The sequence below is a fragment of the Oryctolagus cuniculus genome, chromosome 17, assembly GCF_964237555.1.
Source record: "Oryctolagus cuniculus chromosome 17, mOryCun1.1, whole genome shotgun sequence".
Taxonomy (NCBI): Eukaryota; Metazoa; Chordata; class Mammalia; order Lagomorpha; family Leporidae; genus Oryctolagus; species Oryctolagus cuniculus.
Genome location: NC_091448.1, coordinates 25,610,557 through 25,629,193, shown reverse-complemented (window position 1 = coordinate 25,629,193; position 18,637 = coordinate 25,610,557). Strand labels below are relative to the sequence as shown.

The 18,637-nt window shown below is 46.8% G+C and overlaps 1 protein-coding gene across 4 annotated transcripts in view; it reads left to right on the top strand.

The window, feature by feature from the left end:
• Window positions 1–18,364, top strand: part of SPOP (speckle type BTB/POZ protein) — a 77,109-nt gene extending 58,745 nt beyond the window's left edge. For all 4 annotated transcript variants that reach the window (XM_002719303.5, XM_051824879.2, XM_070060831.1 and 1 more), the window contains 7 exons: window positions 1,475–1,626; window positions 2,029–2,156; window positions 8,532–8,709; window positions 11,790–11,845; window positions 12,346–12,468; window positions 15,772–15,914; window positions 17,096–18,364. In XM_002719303.5, coding sequence (XP_002719349.1) covers window positions 1,475–1,626; window positions 2,029–2,156; window positions 8,532–8,709; window positions 11,790–11,845; window positions 12,346–12,468; window positions 15,772–15,914; window positions 17,096–17,240 — 925 coding nt within the window. In that variant the 3' untranslated portion in view covers window positions 17,241–18,364. The remainder of the gene's footprint in view (window positions 1–1,474; window positions 1,627–2,028; window positions 2,157–8,531; window positions 8,710–11,789; window positions 11,846–12,345; window positions 12,469–15,771; window positions 15,915–17,095) is intronic.
• Window positions 18,365–18,637: the final 273 nt, after the last annotated feature.

Genomic DNA, 18,637 nt, shown 5'->3' with positions numbered 1-18,637 from the left:
AGGAGCCAGGAGCCAGGTGCTTTTCCTGGTCTCCCATGGGGTGCAGGGCCCAAGCACATGGGCCATCCTCCACTGCACTCCCTGGCCACAGCAGAGAGCTGGCCTGGAAGAGGGGCAACCGGGACAGAATCCGGCTCCCCAACCAGGACTAGAACCCGGTGTGCTGGCGCCGGCAACCCCATCTCTTTATGTGCTGCCCGCTGTCTATGCTGCAGACATCTAAAGTGTTGCTTCTTTTGTGTTTGAAGCACGCGTGACTGGCATAGCAGCAGGAATAACCCACTACATACAGACGTTCTTGAGCCTTCTGTGAACTGTGTGACCAAAGATAAGCCCCACGTGTGCTGGTGGGTTAATGTCTGTGTTCCCTGAACTAATCCCTATGGCAGAAGGAGTCCTGGCTGAGAGTGGGGGTCAGTCCCAGTTGTCTTGAGGATCAGGCAGTCAACAATACAACCATAAGCCCACTGTGGAGACCAAAACACAGGCTTCTGAACCACCAGTTTTGACCTCTGACAACCCACTGACATTACTTTTAGTTATTCATTTGGTCTTTGTTGGATGTGCACATGCAGCAGTGTACTACTTTGAATAAACATTTCCCTCAAAATGTTTATTCTTGTGCATTGTATTTAAATCCACATCTTTAGCACAGTGTATAGTAGCGAATGTAGCATATGTGCCCTGGAAAGGCACTGGATTAGGCCACCTGTTTGAGAGAGGTGCCGTAATCCTGGCAAGACCTAAGGGTGCATATGGTCTGTGTATTATATATGGGAGAAACAGTGTCTGAACCACATGCGGTCCAACTAATGACATTTACGACTTAACTCATTTGAACCTACTGAATTCTGCATGAATTTTGTTTTGATTCATCTGTAACAGATTGGCATCTCTAACTCTGTTTAGAAGTCTACCTTGGAACTCTGTGCTGTGTAATGGGAGTTTACTTCTGTCTGAGCTTCCTCCACACTGCCTTCTTTATTTTCATTTTAGTGTATTGTTGCTACATTGGTAAAATGTCCGTAAATGATTATTTACTAGTCGTATATTTCTCTAGACTATTTTTCTCTCCATGGTGACTTGAAAGGATGCGTTGACTTTTTCTCCATGGTTTCTTCATGGAAAAAATTAGGAGCTACCTTTCCTGAGATTAAGGATCAGAAAAGAGTAAGACTAGACTGAATTATAAAATATCTGTGAGGTGGGAAGGCGAGTGATTTGGGAGATTATGGAGGAAAAGGCAGAGGTGTGAAAGATGTGTTAGCAGATTCTAGAATGCCCCTGTGACCCAGATTGCTCTAAAGTAGTTCCCACATAGTCAGTGTGCCGAACCTTCATCTCTTCATAGGCAACTTGAGTTTTTTAAAATCATCTCCTCTTGATTCTGATGTTCCAGTTCTGTTCTCTCACTTCACAAGCCTTCAAATGTGGATGCTTTTGACATGTTTTTCCCCCTGTCTGTTTTGGGCAGGTGTTTGCGAGTAAACCCAAAAGGGCTGGATGAAGAAAGCAAAGATTACCTGTCACTTTACCTTTTACTGGTCAGCTGTCCAAAGAGTGAAGTTCGGGCAAAATTCAAGTTCTCCATCCTGAATGCCAAGGGAGAAGAAACCAAAGCTATGGGTAAATGTTCTCTAATTTTTTTTCCCACTTTATTTGAAAAACAGAAATCTTCCATCCACGTATTCTTTCCTCAAACGCACAGATATAGCTGGGGGTGAGCCAGGCTAACACAGGAGCTTGGAACTCAATCTGAGTTTCCCAAGTAGGGAGCAGGAACCCCAAGTACGTGAGCCATCACCTGCTGCCTTCCAGGGTTCACATTAGCAAGAAGCCGATGGGAAGTGTAGCTGGAACCAGGCACTGCAGTAGTATCCCAAGAGATACTGTAACTGCTGCTCCAAGCACCTTCCTCCACGTTTCCTTTGTTCAACTGTTTGACATCCAGCAACTTCATACACTGACAAATTGTAGATTTGATCTGGTTTTTGAGTAACTAAATATGACCTTCTTCCCCCCACCCAGAGAGTCAACGAGCATATAGGTTTGTGCAAGGCAAAGACTGGGGATTCAAAAAATTCATCCGTAGAGATTTTCTCCTGGATGAAGCCAACGGGCTTCTCCCTGATGACAAGCTTACCCTCTTCTGTGAGGTGAGTCCTTTACCCTTCTGTGGCATGAGCCACTCCCGGGACCAGCTGGAATCAGTAGGCTTCATTGTGTTGCTTCAGGGATATGCAGTGAGAAAAATCCCCAGTGGAGAGGTGCTGCACAGTCATTATTTAGGTGCTTTCTTGAGTTCAAGGTTATTGAGCATCAGCTTTCTACTTGTTACTGTTCTTCAACACAAAGGTGGTAATGCCATCTTGGTATGTGTCAGTTTTGAGTTGCTTGGGTCAGGATTCATGGTGGGTTTTTTCACATGGTATTTGATAGGACTGTCAATTCAGGATGAAGAAAATGGTGAAATGTGTTACCTTTCCTCAAACTTGCTAATCCCTCGTTGAATGTTGAGTCCACGTGTGTCTGACTGTGGGCCACTGGCCTCAGTCCTGGAGCTGGTTTGTCTTGCTGGAGAAATCGTGCAGTTGGAAGGTGAGAACACTTTTCTTCAGGGCAAAGGCCATGTGAAGCTCTCTCCCTCATGGTCAGCGAGAAGAGTCCTCTAACCAACCCCAGCAGAGCCTTTCCAGGTTTACAGGAGAAGCCTGGAAGTAAAAAGTGGTTTTGTGAGTGAATACAAGCTAGTGATTTCGTGCTGGGATCATACATTTATAAACACTCCCAAACACACAGTGTGAGAGAAGACTGTGACCTGCGGTCAGCTGGGGCGTGGCATGCCTGTCCATCGCCAGACAGCACCACTTGATGAGAATCCCTGCTCATGGAGGAGGTTCAGGCAAGCACTGCAGGCCTGGGCTCAGGAGTTACTGGCGGGGCCAGAGGCCTCTCACCCTGTGGAGCAGGGACAGGTGTCCCCTGAGAATCTGGCCCTTCTGCAGAAGAGGCCCAGCCTGCGGTAGCGGGCTTCTGTATTTCAACAGAAGAGTTGCTAATGATTAGAAAGCTTTGGAGGCATGGCTTATTAAAAGACCACACTGAATGCATAAAATACGGTTTGCATAATAGCTGTTCTCGTTCCATTTTAATTGCAAAGTAAAAAAATACTAGATAGCATCTATGTAAATACATAAAATGTGGCAGTTGTTTTATGTCTGATCTTGAAATCTGAATTCCATATAAGTCCCACTAGTCATAGATGATAATCAGATGCCTGAGTGAAGAAATGAGAATGATTAGGTGGTTTTGTGTGAAGTTAGTTATTATATAAACAGAGAAGCAGTTTTAATCTTCACCTATTTTGGAGACTAGTATACCAAGAGGAACTTAAAAGTAGTGAAAAATTCTAATCTGTTGGAAATGAAAGCTAGTCTTCAAACTGTTCTCAGAAGAAAATCTCTTCTAAATACTGCATCTGCTGTTTTAAGCAGTGCCATAACCTTTACTGCAACATGTAGAAGTCCAGAGTGAGTGCAGCCTTTTCTTATATGCTTCCCCGCCCCCCAGTCCATCCCAGCTACGCCAGCCCTGCATTGCTGTTCCTGATATGGAAACTGGTTGACCTGCCCTTGCTTGGCAGTCTCTTATCCTATGGTTTAGTCGAGGCTGGGTTCCAGCTCCCTCTCTCCCCTCACTTTCCCATATGAAATTCTCTAAGGAGAAATCCTGTGGTTAAGTTTAGATTTGCCTTACTGACTTAGAAGGGAAGTGAGATGACACTTTGGGAACGAGGAGATGTTGAACAGGGAAACGTCTGCTGGGTTCTGCTGATGCCATCGGTTTCTCACCATCGAACCAGGTGTGCCATCTGTTCCTCTCACACTTCTGTGTTGGCCACAGGTGCTGAGTGTTGCTTCTCATACTTGGGCTTGTGCCTAGAGAGACTTGTTTCTGTTCCAGCACTCTCTGTGGACTTAGTAGCATTCAGCATTGCAAGACGGTTGCGTGGGGGTGTGTACTGGATGTGTGGGTTTTAAAAATGTCTGCAGCTCATCCAAGTTCTTAGCACGTTCCATAGCTACATTGCTTTTGGTGCAGGTTCTATGCCCTTGACCTGTTGTTTCCTTTATAGAAATGGAATGTTTATAAACCAGTTTAGTTCATATTTGTGTTTTATTTATTGTTGGTTTAGTTAGTATTTTCTTATTACTTAAAGGCTTTGATGAAGTTGGTGTCCACATAGGAATTGAGACTGTGTAGCCCACTGTGCTCTGTTTCTCTCTCAGCCTTTGGCAGGGCTCTTCTGTCCTGTCCTGACACCGTGATTACAGTTGTTTAAGGATCTGGGTGCCCAGAGGCCACAGGAGGGCATCCTAGGGTGCAGGAGTGAGCTGCACACATTTGTCTGTTTGGCCTTTATTTCAGTGGCATTACCGTCAGTGAATGTTTCAATGAATTCAGATCACAAGCTCTGAAGATGCCGGGTGAGGTTGTTTATAATGTGCCACACTAGGTTCACTTGGAATTCTCAGTGTTTCTGTCTGACTACTAAGAAACGTGGCAGTTCTTCCAAGCTGATGCTGCTTAGTTAACCTCTTTGGAAGGGTTTCCAGAGCATTTCCTGGATTGTCCCTTCTCACAGTCCATGGTTTTCTTCATTTCTTGTTACGGGGAGAGAAGCACTGCCTTGGGAGGTCAGGTAATTTTTCCTAACATTGTGCAGCAAATTAGTGTCAGGGCCATGTCAGCGCTCCGTTCCCATCTCTGCTCTGCTGCACTGCGCTCAGTGGAGCTGAATGCCATCCACCCAAGGAATCGCAGGCTTGCCCAAGGTTTTTTAAGAAGAAAGTATTTATTTTGGTAATGAATGAGACATGAAAGCATGTTTAAATTACACTTTTAATTTTCTATGTAATAATTTGGGCCACAGAAAATCTTCATGAAATGTTGCAGCTTCTGTTGGCCTTCTCTCTGATTTTTTATATTGAAAACAAGTAACTGTTGGTGACAAAGGTGTGTGTGTTCTACTTTGACCGTGTATGCCTGTGACAGGTGGAAGATTCCAGTGCCTCTCTGTGATGTTGCAGTTAAAGTTGGAATATGAAATACCCAGAAGCTGGCTAACTCTTTTAAAGCATCCCTTTCCTTTTCAAATATAGAATATCCTTTCATAGCCTAGGAACATGTATTTTTGCCAAATCTTAAATAAGTGGATCTATTAATTTTTCCCTTTTTTATAAGTGAGTTATTGGGATATATTAGTTGACATTGCATGGAAAATATTTGATTGTTCTTGACCCTCAGAACTGATGATTTAACTAATGTGTTGTGTCATACTTCCTCAGGCATGATGATGATGGACCTAGCACCCAGCCTCAGAATGTCACCAGTAACTTGGCACTAACCTGTGTCTGCTTCTCCCCATCCCAGGGCCTGGGCTCCCCACTCACAGGATGACAAAGAGCTGCTTTGCATTTTATGTTGCCATTTTCTGGTTTATTATTTATCTGCCTGAATAATGTATTATGTAGGTTTCCTCTTTTGGGAGCTTTATAAAACGGTGTCAGACTCTGTGTAGTACTCTAGGGCTTGGCTTTTTACACTGGGTTTCTGAAGTCTCCATCGTGGCTGTACCTGTGGGCCAGCGTTTTTGTCTGCTCCGGCAGGTGCAGTGTGTTCCCTCTTGTTGACAGACGTGCAGGCTGCTGTCCGTCCTCTGCTACTACGAGTAATGCTGCTGCTGTTGGGATCATTTGTATGCAGGGTCTGCGTTTTTTTCCTTGATTATTTTAATTATATGGAGTTTAAAAATATATTTCTGTGGGTTTTATTTCGACTTTATGTGTAGATGGAATTGTACAAGAATTGGCACAGTCTTTAGTTTTTCAAGAAATTTTCTCATTGAATAAAAGGAGCTGATTTTAAAAGTGAAACCCTTTTACAACTTGAAGTTTAGGGGATCTTACAATGTTCCTGAGACATTTTCATGCAGTCATATTTAAGACGACATAAATGTCACAGTCACGTCAACTTCACAGCTGCAATTCTCAATGAGTCTCCATAGTCAACTTTATAGGCATTTAAAAAAAACCTTTAGTTTTCCTCAAAATGGTCTCATTTTAGCATCATCATTTACAGAGGAAAACAATCCCTTTCTAAGTTAAAAGTTTGGGCTCTGAAGACTCATTTGTGAATGCCATTTAAAATTTATTTTTAATTAAGCATATTTAATGTTGGTACGAGGTGCCAGACACTCAGTGCTCTGGAGACTGCAAGCATCTGTATATCTACAGAACAAGACTGGCTCAGACGAGAAAGGTACATTCTCCTTCCTGCTGTGTTCCTATCTGCGTCCAGAGAGGAGAATTGCTCCAGTGAGAGGCGGCCCAGTCTTTGGGCCCCACTCATTACCAAGCGTGATCCAACCACCACAGGTCCACTGATAACCACAGTTGATGTGAAATTCAGTGTAGCTCTTGCCAATTCATTTTACTCAGGCTACTAAATTGCCATCAAGTGCTAATGACTTTGGGCTCCTGTCAACCTGGTTTAATTCAAGCTAGGAGCCCAGTGCCAAAAGCATTTTCCATTCCCTTCATTGGCCATCCCAGGAGATTTCTGCCTTTCCCTGTGAGGAAGTTGGATTTAATTGATCTTTTTTATTTCTTTTAAATCAGTATTTTAGAGCTATAAGTGCCCAGGCTACTTCCACCCACTTTTGGTGATATTCTTATCAAAGAAGTGAGGGTGTTAATATGAGAAAGTGACTGAACCAAATTGAAGATCTTACGGCGGACAGGAGAGAAATCTCTATGGGGTAGTTTGTGCTGGGTACTGGGCTATTAAAATAATATTACAGTCTGGCCCTGATAAATGCATGCCTAATGGTAAGCACATTCATAATTGATTAACTTGGCTGCTTTATTGCACAAGAACGTAACAGCTGGTTTTAAACAAATGAATAAATTTCTTGACATGATGGTAGATCTCTCACTCATGCACAGAGATTGCAGGGCACCTGGATGTGGCATTACTTTGCCTCTGGGTTTATGTGACATTGAAGGCATGACTTGCATCTTGAAGGTTAAAGGAAGTCTGGGTCACTAAGGAGGCTTCTAAGCCGCCTTGCTCATCAGGTTCTTCGGGTTAGCAAGAGTTGGGAGCTGATTGTCCAGGTTGGTGACTCTGCCTTGATCATCACTCTTGTAACTTACTGTGACACAGGGTGGAGATGGAAGCATTTGTTAGGTGGATGACTGACCGCAGGGTCTTAGCTTCAGTTCGGCAGCTGACATTTATTTTATAATGTTATGTATAATATGTTATGTTATGTTGTGTTACTATTTGGTGCCCCAACAGATTAAGCTGAGTTTCACTGACCTGTCTAGGAGTTAGCTTGATTTCTGTCGAGGGTCAGCAGTTAATTCAACAGGTTAAAGCATGCTGCCGCTGAAGCCATAGTGGGAAGTTGGAGCTCTCTGTAAACTTGCAGTCATCACTCTGTCCCAAAGCTGTGAGTGCACATGCAGCTGCAAACAGCCATCTTGTATGTCACTGTCACTAACAACACAGGGTGTGAGTGCTTACCCATTCCATTGTTACTACCAGAAAACTCATCCAAGCCCAGTACTTACTGGTAGAGGGTCGGAAGCCTGTTCATTAAACTGACATTTTTGAAGAAGTACCAGGTTTTTTTTGTTTGTTTGTTTGTTTGTTTGTTTTTTACGACTTACTTATATGACAGGTAGAGTAACAGAGAAGGAAAGGCAGAGAGGGAGGAAGGAGGGAGGGTTCAACAGCCGAGGCTGGGCCAGACTGAAATCAGGAGCTGGGAATTCCCATCTGTGTCTTCCGAATGGGCTCTAAGAACCCAGGTACTCGGGCCATCATCTGCTGCCTCCCAGCACATTAGGAAGCTAGATCAAAGGCCGAAGCAGGACTTGATCTGTGAGATGGGATACGGATATTGCAAGCGGCAGCTAAACCTGCTGTACCACAGTGCTCACCCCGAAGTGCCAGTTGTGGCAGTGCACCATGGAAGCTGCCCTTGATCTGTGTGTTCCAGACCTAACTATACATAAGGAAAGTGGTTTTAGACTTCAGTGATTAGCTTCCTTTCTCTAGAGAGTTTAATTTAAATGGTAGTATCTCTAGGAGTTCTTTGCATTTAACTTTTTGCTTAAGGCACACTATAATACAGATTCTTAGGTTTAGCAGTTGTTTCTGTCAGTCCCCCTGCCCCCCTAACACCTTTTCCACAGGTTTGTGGTACAGGAGAGGCTGAGTTTTTATTAGAAAGTGGAAAAGAAGCTTGTGGGGCTCTCGCCCCCTAGAGTAAGTGCGACTGCGCTAGGAGATTAACTGGATCTGAGGAGGAAGCCTTGATCTGTACAGGTAGTTTGAAGAGGCTGCCCGGTGACTGGCGGTGGTGTCTAACTGTTCTGTAGCAGTGGGGTTAAAGGTCATGTCTCCACCTGCTGGGAAGACAGCCCTAGTGACAACAGCTTTGGTTTGTTTGTCTTTCACAGGTGAGTGTGGTACAGGATTCTGTCAACATTTCCGGCCAGAATACCATGAATATGGTAAAGGTTCCCGAGTGCCGGTTGGCAGATGAGTTAGGAGGACTGTGGGAGAATTCGCGGTTCACCGACTGCTGCTTGTGTGTTGCTGGCCAGGAATTCCAGGCTCACAAAGCTATCTTAGCAGGTTGGTATTTGTCCATAGGGTGCTTCATAGTTTTGGTGAAACAGGAAAAACAGTGACTGCCTAATTACTGTTGAACAATTTTGATTTTTTTAACTCAGCTGCAACAAAGACCATAAGTAAATACATTTTTATGTTGTGGTGATTTTAGTTCCAGTATTCCAAGAGTCTGCTCTCCATAAAAATGGCATTTTCCTCTTTGTAGAGGCCTGAGACCACCATTTTCAAGAACTGGGTGATGGAAGCACTAAGGAGGTGCTGAATGCCTTGTGCACTGGCTAAGAACAGTGTCAGCTCTGGGGGGCTGCATGAACCCTCAGGCAGCACACTTCTTTTTTTTTTTTTTTTTTTTAAGATTTGTTTATTTTATTCGAAAGGCAGAGTTACAGAGAGAGACAGAGACAAAGACTGAGAGATCTTCCATCCACTGGTTCACTTCCCAAATGGCCACAATGGCCAGAGCTGGGTGGGTTCAAAGCCAGGAGCCTGGAGCTTCTTCCGGGTCTCCCATGTGGGTGCAGGGTCCCAAGGGCTTGGACCATCCTCTGCTTCTTTCCCAGGCACACTAACAGGGAGCTGGATCAGAAGTGGAGCAGCTGGGACTCGAACCAGCACACATATGGGGTGCTTGCACCACAGTGGGAGGCCTAACCTCCTATACCACAGCGCTAGCCCCTAAAGCAGCACACTTCTCAATAAGAACTTCAGGTCCATCATTCTAGAGTGCACACCTCGCAGAGCCTCAGTCTGCCTCTGTCTAACTATCTTGGTGTTCCCCCTCTCAGCTAGGTATGCTGTGCAGCGCTGAAAATGTCATTAACTGTGAGGGTCTCTATACTGAGCGAGACCCTCAGTGCTGCCAGTATATCCTTCTATGACTAAGAGTCAGCTCCCTTTCTTTATCTGAACAATAGGTAGTTCAGAATTTCATTACTCTCTTTTAACTTCCCCTAGTTCCTACAAGAGAACTCACCTACTTCTTCCAAAAGAAAATCAAAGCCCTTTTATAGGAACGCCCTCAACTCTTGCCTTTCTCCTCCCCGCACTCTCACTGTTCTTCCTTGTGTACAAAGCAGACTGTTTCTTTGCTTCTGCTGTTTCATATCCCATCCTGCCTGCTTAGACTGCTCTACCCATCACACTTTCGCTCTCTGCTGTCTTCGTCACCTCTCTTGCTGCCTATCCCCCCTCAGCCTGCAAACAGGCTCAGTCAATTCTCTCTCCCCCCTTCCTCCCTCCCTCTCTTCCTCTCTTCCCCACCTCTCCCTCTCCCTCTCCCCTCAGAGGTAAGTTTCTCCGGTTAGCACATTCACTCTTAATTCTTTCCACCCACTTATCCTTAGCTCACTTCCATGCTGCGGAAGCAGTTTTCCAGAGTTACACGACCTGCTAGTTCCTCCTAGGTTGGAGGGAGTCTGTCACTCAGATGTTGTTGGACTCCTCTCTTGGTTTCCTCCTGGTCTTCTGGCTGCTTCGCATGCGTAGCCTCCCTCCCTCTTCTTCACTCGACCCTTCATGCCCTGCTGAGCCCTACTGCACTGCCTCGGGTCTGTGTTCGCTCTGCTTGTTCTCCCTGGGCATCAGCGGCTATCTTCTCTAAGACATGGCTGCTGCTGCAGAGCCTTCCTTGCTAATGGAAAGCACCAGTCCTTTAGTATTCAACTTCTGTAGTAGATTTATTTAGTTCCTTATAGGCTATAGCTCTTCTGAGAGAAGAATGAGATTTTTTTTTTAATACAGAGAACCAGAGAACCTCAGTGTCTCTTAACTCCTTTTTTTTTTTTTTTTAATAGATTTATTTACCTGAAAGGCAGAGTTAGAGAGAGATCTTCATCTGCTGGTTCACTCCTCAGATGGCTGCAATGGCCAAGGCTGGGCCAGGCTGAAGCCAGGAGCTTCATCTGGGTCTCCTATGTGGGTGTTAGGGACTCAAACACTTGGGCCATCCTCCACTGCTTTCCCAGGCCATTAGCTGGGAGCAGGATCAGAAGTGGAACAACCAGGACTCCAACCAGCGCCCATGTGAGATGCAGTGTCACAGGCAGCGGCTTTACCCTCAGCATCACAATGCCAGCCCCAGAACAGTGAGATTTGATATTTGGTATAGATTAAAATATCAAGGTTCTGAGCTTTAAAACGAGTTCTTCCTAACATAAACTGTAGGCCAGAAGTTCCAGTTCCCTGTTAGTTCCGAGCTCCTGTACGTGGTCCGTCTGTTCCTCCACTCCTCGGTAGTGTTCAGTGTCATAGCTTTGACCAAACCCTGATTCATTCAACAGCATGCAAAACTCTGAGTTCTTGCCATTTTATTATTTTTCATGGTTGGAATCAAGTTCACTTATTTTTCCAGGTTGGTTGTTAGCCTAGAATGGGTATGAGTTAGAGCACTATTTCTTGGCTTTTTTTTTTTTTCACTATCCCCATCTCTAAGGAGAAAAACTAGGTATAAATTCTCCCTAATGAGAGACAAGGAATACAAGGGAAATGATTTTATAAGATGGAGTTGAACTTTGAAGGGGCTACCAGCCACTGTAATATGCAAGACTCTTTCCCTCTTTGGGCTGATGCTGCCTGGGTTCACCCAGCTTGGAAGAAAGGACTGCCCACCATAAATGAGTATTCCCTTCTGTGGTGAACAGGTGCCTTCCAGCCCAGTTCTCACCCTTCCTGCTGTGTGGTCCCTGGAGAAGGGGAAGGTGTGAGTGTTCCAGGCAACCCGGACATTAGAATAGCCTGCTTAGCCACGAAGGCCCTCATGTTTGAACCCTCGGGTCTACACAGGCCCTAAAGCACCATCATCCAACGTGGATAACTTGAGTGATTCCCTTAAAATATGAATGGTTAGAATAAAGCTAAGAAATTATTTTGAAAGTAGTGATTTCTTCTTTTCTTTATGTGTTATAATTATTTACTCATTGGAATAATATGTGAAGAAAGGAATTCTATAATTCTGTAATTTGAGGCCTGGACCCTTTCCCACAGAGCTGGGACAGGCCAGCAAATGATCTTTCCTTCTGAGCTGGGAGGGTCCCAGAGAATGCACTGTGATGGCCTTACCTGTTGGTTTCCCTTTCGCTTTGTAGCTCGTTCACCGGTTTTTAGTGCCATGTTTGAGCATGAAATGGAGGAGAGCAAAAAGGTATGTGACTGAGTAGAGACGCGCGCCCTTCTTTAGCCAAGTGGCTAGATTCGGATGATTTCTAGCTTGGCAGCAAATTTATTTTCCTAATTATTTTTTCTTTACTGTGTGTTAACAATGGAGCACGATTTTGTGAACAGACCATTCCTGAGAGCAGAGAGAGATGGCATGGAAGCGTCCTAGGGGTGCACACTTGCTCCCGCCTGGGGCAGAGCATCCAGGCGGTTTTGGGTGAGGGGATTGGTTCGTGTTTCTACTCTGAAAATCCAGGCAAAGGTGAAAACGCAGATAGAGTTGTTCGGCTGGTGTAATTGAGGAAACAGAGAAGGCGCATGCACTGGAAGACAGGGTTGTTAACAGTCAGAGGGGGCAAAGGGAGATGTCCTGTTCGTGAGAGGTTTTAGAAAGGCCTGTCTCCTCCCCAGAGCTGAGAATCAGAACAAAGGTTTAGGAACTTGGTTCTTTTGGAGTGTTTCTCATTTTCAGTTTTTCTGGCTTAGAATCGAGTTGAAATCAATGATGTGGAGCCTGAAGTTTTTAAAGAGATGATGTGCTTCATTTACACGGGGAAAGCACCAAACCTTGACAAAATGGCTGATGATTTGCTGGCAGCTGCTGACAAGGTGAGACGACTAGAAAAATCTTCTCAGGGCCAGGAGTTACCGTGACCCCTTGAGTTTCATGAGCAGGCATCTGTTGCGTTGGGGTGAAGTGAGCATCTTTCCTTTGCAGACTCAGCCAGCCCTGGTTTACATGTGAGGTTACAGCACGATTATTAATAGCACCCATTTTATTCTCAAAGAATCCTCTTGTGAATAGTAACTATATGGTCACCCTGAGTATGGAAAAGTGGAGTACGTTTGATGTTTTCTTTTCTTCCCCCATCTCAAATTTAGCCACCGTAATAGTAGATATTGAGACAATAGGAACAGTTGGATTGTGCTTCATAATTTGCAAGATGCTTTTGAGTTCATGAACTTCTTTAAACTTTGTCACTAAGAGAAGAATTTTTTCCCTTGTGTTAGCATTCTCTTTTACCTAAGTAGCTACAGAAATACACTGTGGAAATGTAAGACAATTCCTCTCCCTTTGAGAGGGAAGGAAAGATACTACAGTAAATGGTTACTTTTTATAAGCTACATTTCGATTTAAAAAATGTGAAAATATAAATGTGGATTTTGAATCAAGGAAACACGGTGATCACCTACAACGACTGACCAGTTGGTGATTCTCAAAATGGAGGGAAATGTGGTCAGGTAATAGGGTGGGGTGGGGTTAGGATGCTTGCGCTTTTGCTGCAGGACTTCTCAGGCCAGGCCCTGCCCTAGAGGGGCACGTGATGGTGGCATAGTTAACCTGGAGCTCTTTTCCCAGGAACAACCTGGAAGGAGCATTAGTCTGCAAAACACACGTGGGGAGCCCAACTTTCCTTGCCCGGCTCCATCAGAGGCTCTGTGGCCTGCTTCTGTGGAAACCCCACCTGTGGGTGGGTGAAAGGGTTGGCCCTGCCCCCAGGGAACACGAGGATGGTAAGCCCCGCCTGCTACTGGAAGTGCCCCGGCTACAGGCCCTGACACCCGCCCGTCACACCCATTAGCGGAGAGAGTGGCCTCCGGCCCACAGGCAGCAGAGCCTCCCCAGGGATGGCTCCTGGCGATAGTCATGTTCCACCTCCCTTTGCACCTGAGGACAGAGGGAAATGGCTGTGTTTACAGCGGAGCTTTAATCTTTATTGATCAGCTTTATGGAGTGTTTGTAGAGGGTAGGGCGTGCAGATGGGAATAACAACCGGAACATCCTCGGCCACCTTTCAAGACTGGAGGAGGAGGAGGAGGAGTACAGCTAAGCAACGCAAAAGTTCCAACCTCTGCCCTGTTCCTCAGTTCTAAGCTGGGGAAACTGGTTTTCAACGCGGACAGTAAGAAAACATTCATGCGAGCTCTGGGAAACCGAAGATCCAGCCCCCTGCCTGCTGCTTGGAAGGCGGAGTGATGGTGCCCGGCCTGCCGCCTCATTGTCCAGGAAGCAGTCCCTTAACCACCCAGGGGTCTGTCCCTCATCGCTAGCTTCCATAAGGATGAGGGGAAGCGCAAGGCCCACTTCTGGGCAGAAAAGCTAAGGCTCAGAGCTGTCCATCGTCATAGCCCAGGGTAAACCTCTGTCCTGAGCCAGAGATCCCGCTGCCAACCTCCGTAAGTGGACAGGCACGGGACTAACCTGCATTGCCATCTGCGGATGGGGCTTTGAGTGTTGTGTGGTAACTTTCCTAGATGATACAGCGAGTGTATCAGAGCAGTGCTTTAACTTCTGAATGAGAAGTAACTAAAGGCTGTGCTTTCAAATTCCGTTCAGATGCCCAGAGCCTGTTTGAAAACATTTTTACCTTTGTACCTTCTTGGGAGTTTTCGGAAAACAGAGTAAGAAATCTTTCATGAAAGGATCTAAACATCTAGAATTTACCCAAGAGACGGAAACAGCTTCTTCTGAGCTTTTTCCAGTCCCCTGGGACATATGTAATTAGACCAAAAACAAAACAAAACATGGCGACCAGGCCTGGGAGAGACAATTTCAATCTCTCGGGTAAGTACTGCCATTAGGCAGGTTTTTCAGAAGTATAATTAAGACAAAAACTTTGTCTCTCAAGGGACAAGAATGGCTACTTTTGTCTAATTATGTGGTGGGGATCAGAGCTAGTCACAGGAAACCCCTTTTGGAAGATTGTGTTAGGGAAGACAGGGGAGCAGCCTGTGTGGCCCTGGACAGCACCGTGTGCACAGCCTCGTCCTGCCTCCTGCAGCAGAAACGCAACCTCGGATTTGCTCGTCCACTGTCATCCCTGTTGTCCGTGGAAACTGTTTTCCAGTTAATCAAATATAAAAAATTAAAGCAGCACCAAAACCAATAAAACTCTTCTCTGCTGCAGGAGATCGCAGAGCCAGCAGACAGGCCTCCTCACCCGGCATTCGTAACAATGAACTTGTCTCGGTTTGATTGCTGTGATTGAGCCTGGAGGGCCGTCGTGTCACTGAGTTCTGGGCCCTCGAGAATGGGGCCTGGAAGGTGACTGGACTGCCTCAGTGCAGACCCTTCTCCTGGGAACTGACCAATGGCATTTTGTGCCTCTTTTTTTCCCATTTTTTCTTACCCCTGAAGTTCCTGAGTGAGTTCCTAATCTCGTGTTAGAGAGCTAGTAGTAGAGTTGCTTCAGAACCCATCAGCTGGGTCCGATGCACCCAGCGTTAACCTAGGCCTTCCATTTCCAGAGCACTTACGCCCTTTACTTGGAAAATAGAAGTTTTTAAACTGAAGCTGGATCCGGGGTCTCTGCTGCTCTGTCCTTTTACCTTGAGAATCTTAACCTCAACCCCAATCAAATAAGACTCCATGTATCGCTTTCTCTTGGAAAGGAGGCCTTTGGTTGTCCCTCATTCAGGAGAGCTGGTGGCAGAGATGCTGCTTCTCATCTGGTGGCCTGCCAGGCTGGTGACAGTGCCCGAGTAGACAGGACGGGGCCTCACCCCCGGCTGGCTCCAAGTGAAGGGCTTGCAGAAATGGTAAATGTAACATCCGCAAAGGCTTGAGGCAGATGTCTCGTTGTAAGATAGGCATGATGGGCTTCAGAAAGACTTCCAGATCGGGAGCTGGAGTCAGCTTTAGGCTAGGGGTCTACTGTGTAATTGCTGTGTTTCTAAAAGGTGGACTTTAGACCCGGAATGGCAAGCCGTTCCAGCCGTCCGCGTTGCCAGCTTGCACACTGCACCTTCCAGGCGCGGCTGTGCTGTGTACCTGGGCGGTGGCTCTCCTTGGCCTGGGCGGTGCTGTTCTGGGAGCTGATGCACGCGCTGGCACTGCCAAGGCCAGCAGCTCCCGCAGCGGTCACCCCGGAGCTGCTGCTGCTCTGAAGACAGCATGCTTGTGTTTTACAGTACGCCCTGGAGCGTTTGAAGGTCATGTGTGAGGATGCCCTCTGCAGCAACCTCTCGGTGGAGAACGCCGCAGAAATTCTCATCCTGGCTGACCTGCACAGCGCAGACCAGCTGAAGACTCAGGCAGTGGATTTCATCAACTAGTGAGTTGGCGTCTTCAAAGTCCTTCTTTCATAATAATTGGGATAGCCAAGGAAATGAGCAAGACTTTGAATTAGTGAGTAAAACTGGCGAGTAGCCTCATTAACCTTCCAGTAGTAAGTATAGAGTTGTCGTCTTTCCCTTCAGCTTGGCAGCATGGAAAATGGTTGTGCTTTTATGCATCAGATCCTGTGGGTGAGTGGTCAGGATGGATCAGAACACTGGCTGAGAAGGCTGTGTGCCCCGGCAGCTTAACAGAAGTCTGGGGAAATGGGAGTCTGTTCTTCACGAGTTAATTCAAGGTATCTCCTGGGCAGTGCTGGGCAGTGGGGAGAGAAGGAGTAATCAGTAGCAAGGGGCTATCGGAAAAAGAGGTGTGCGTCCCGCTGGGTCTCTTCCTCCCAAGTGATCCACGACTGGCCATGTTACTTCCAAAATCATTTGAAGGGGCCAAGATGAGCTGTGACGTAGCACCCACATCTCGGTGGGCCTGTTATGCCCCAAGGAAAAGAAGCAGGCTCTATAAAGCCCTGCCCGCAGCAGTTCTGGGATAAGACAGGCTGGAGGTAGATGCGGAGACGACACTCAGCAGAGGACATACCCAAAGGCAGGAGTGTCCCTAGGTTCAGCAGACCTCTAGGTCTGGCTGTGAGGTTGTTTCAAAGCAGAGGAGGGAGGGAGGAGGCCAGTTAATGTCCTGTTGAGTGCTCACTGAGCTGGACCCTTGCTTGGTGCTCGGTAGGTAGCATCTCAACCTTGGCATGCAGCCTGGTTTTTATCCCCTTCTTTAGATGACCAAGTAGGTCCCAGGCTATGAGCTGCCCCGTGGTTACAAGACGACCCAAAGGCAATGCGAGGCGGAAGTACAGAGCTTTCCCCAGAGGGAGCCCCAGCCCTGTCTCTGTTAGTGCCACCAGGGCAAGTAAAGAGCACCGACGGTGCTGGCAGGAGCCCGAGGAGCGGTGCACTTTCTGTGTGGGAGAGTGTGGTGGCTGGAAGTCCTGGCCCCTGGCGTGCATGTTGTCCAACAAGCAAGCTGCCGCCGAGATGCTGGGGCCTGGGTGCTCCTGACATGGACAGCATTGCACCGGGCGCTGGGGAGGCGGCTGCCGCGGCTGTCGAAGCTGTCAGGTGTGTCCTCTGCCCGCTCCCTCCCGTAACCTCTCTCTCTCTCTTTCCCTAGTCATGCTTCCGACGTCTTGGAGACCTCTGGGTGGAAGTCCATGGTGGTGTCACATCCCCATTTGGTGGCTGAGGCGTACCGCTCCCTGGCCTCAGCGCAGTGCCCCTTCCTGGGACCCCCACGCAAACGCCTGAAGCAGTCCTAAGAGCCTGCTGGTTGTGAGACTCCGTTTATTTCCAGAAGCAGCAGCCCTGTTGCTGCCACTGACCACCAGGTAGACAGCGCAATCTGTGGAGCTTGTACTCTGTTGTGGGGGGAAGACCGCATCGCGGCCGCAGACTTTGCAACAGCACTAACTAACTTGGGGAACCGGGGGGAGGGAAGGGCCCGCGACGCGGGGCTGTTCAACCTAACGAAAACCCTGTTGCTGCGTCACTGTGTTCCCTTTGGCCCGGCCAAGTTGGACACTGTGGGGATCCAGGCTGGGTGCTGGCCCCGAGGACATCCCAGCGGTGGTACTTGGGAGAAACCTGCCTGCATCTGAGCGAGCAGAGCAGAATCGTCAGGTGCCTGGAGCAAAACGAAAAAAACACGGACGTTGAGTTTTTAAGAGAAGGGAAAAGGAAAGAAGAAAGGATTTTTGCAGAATTTTTCAGAAACCAGTTTGTGGATTCCAGTAGTATTTATGTTGAGGGAAGCAAATTTTAGTCCTTCCAACTAACTGTGCTCAAACTTGGATGTTTGTGAAAACTCACCGCTGTGCAAGTACCGGAAGAGCGCTCCTGTGTTAGCACTTAGTGTTTGCAAGAACAGAACACGGGCTTTTGTCCTTTGACGAGAAACGACATGTGAAGGCGAGAGGAGGAGGAGGAGGAGGTTTTCTGACCCGGAAGATGAGTGTCCTGATGTGGTGGCTTTTGCAAAAATCTTCATCGGTGTTGAAAACTGGAAAAATAATTCATCCAGAATTCATACTGTCTTGACAAGAACCACGGTTCTCTGTTTTTAGATATTGTGGAAAATGTTTTTTGGCATTTTTCTCTGATTTTATTTCTCTTCCCTCCCCCCTTCTTTTTTCTAAAAAAAAAATTAAAAAAATTAAAACCCAGAAAACACAGAAGGCAAAAACAGAACAAAAAGAAGAGAAAAGGAAATTTTACCATTAATGCTGTGTGGAAGACTCCCAGCCCTGATTGCTCAGCCATGTACCTGACTCGCCGCCTGCGTAGGAGCCATCCCGTTCCCTTCTGATTAGCCCTCTTCCTACAGGGGGAAACTTCCAAATGTTAATTTTTTCTTTTTGAAAATATAAATAATTACTATTTTGTACCGTGTGGTGTCTTGGTCTTTTGTTTGACTCACCTGCCTTGTGTCGTGAGTCTGGGTTCCTTGGTGAAGGGACTGGGGCCCGGTCTGATCCTTCAGCTCGCAGGGATCACATTTGAAAAGTCTAATAAGCAGCAGGGACGTGTCGAGGCGCACAATGTCAAGTTTCCTGCGTGAGCTGTCAGCATCTGCCAGTCTCCCGTCCTCCTTGAGTGTCTGACGGTGCACCTCCTGGGAGGAATCGGCAGTAACTGTGGTGGGCTTTTCTGCACCCCG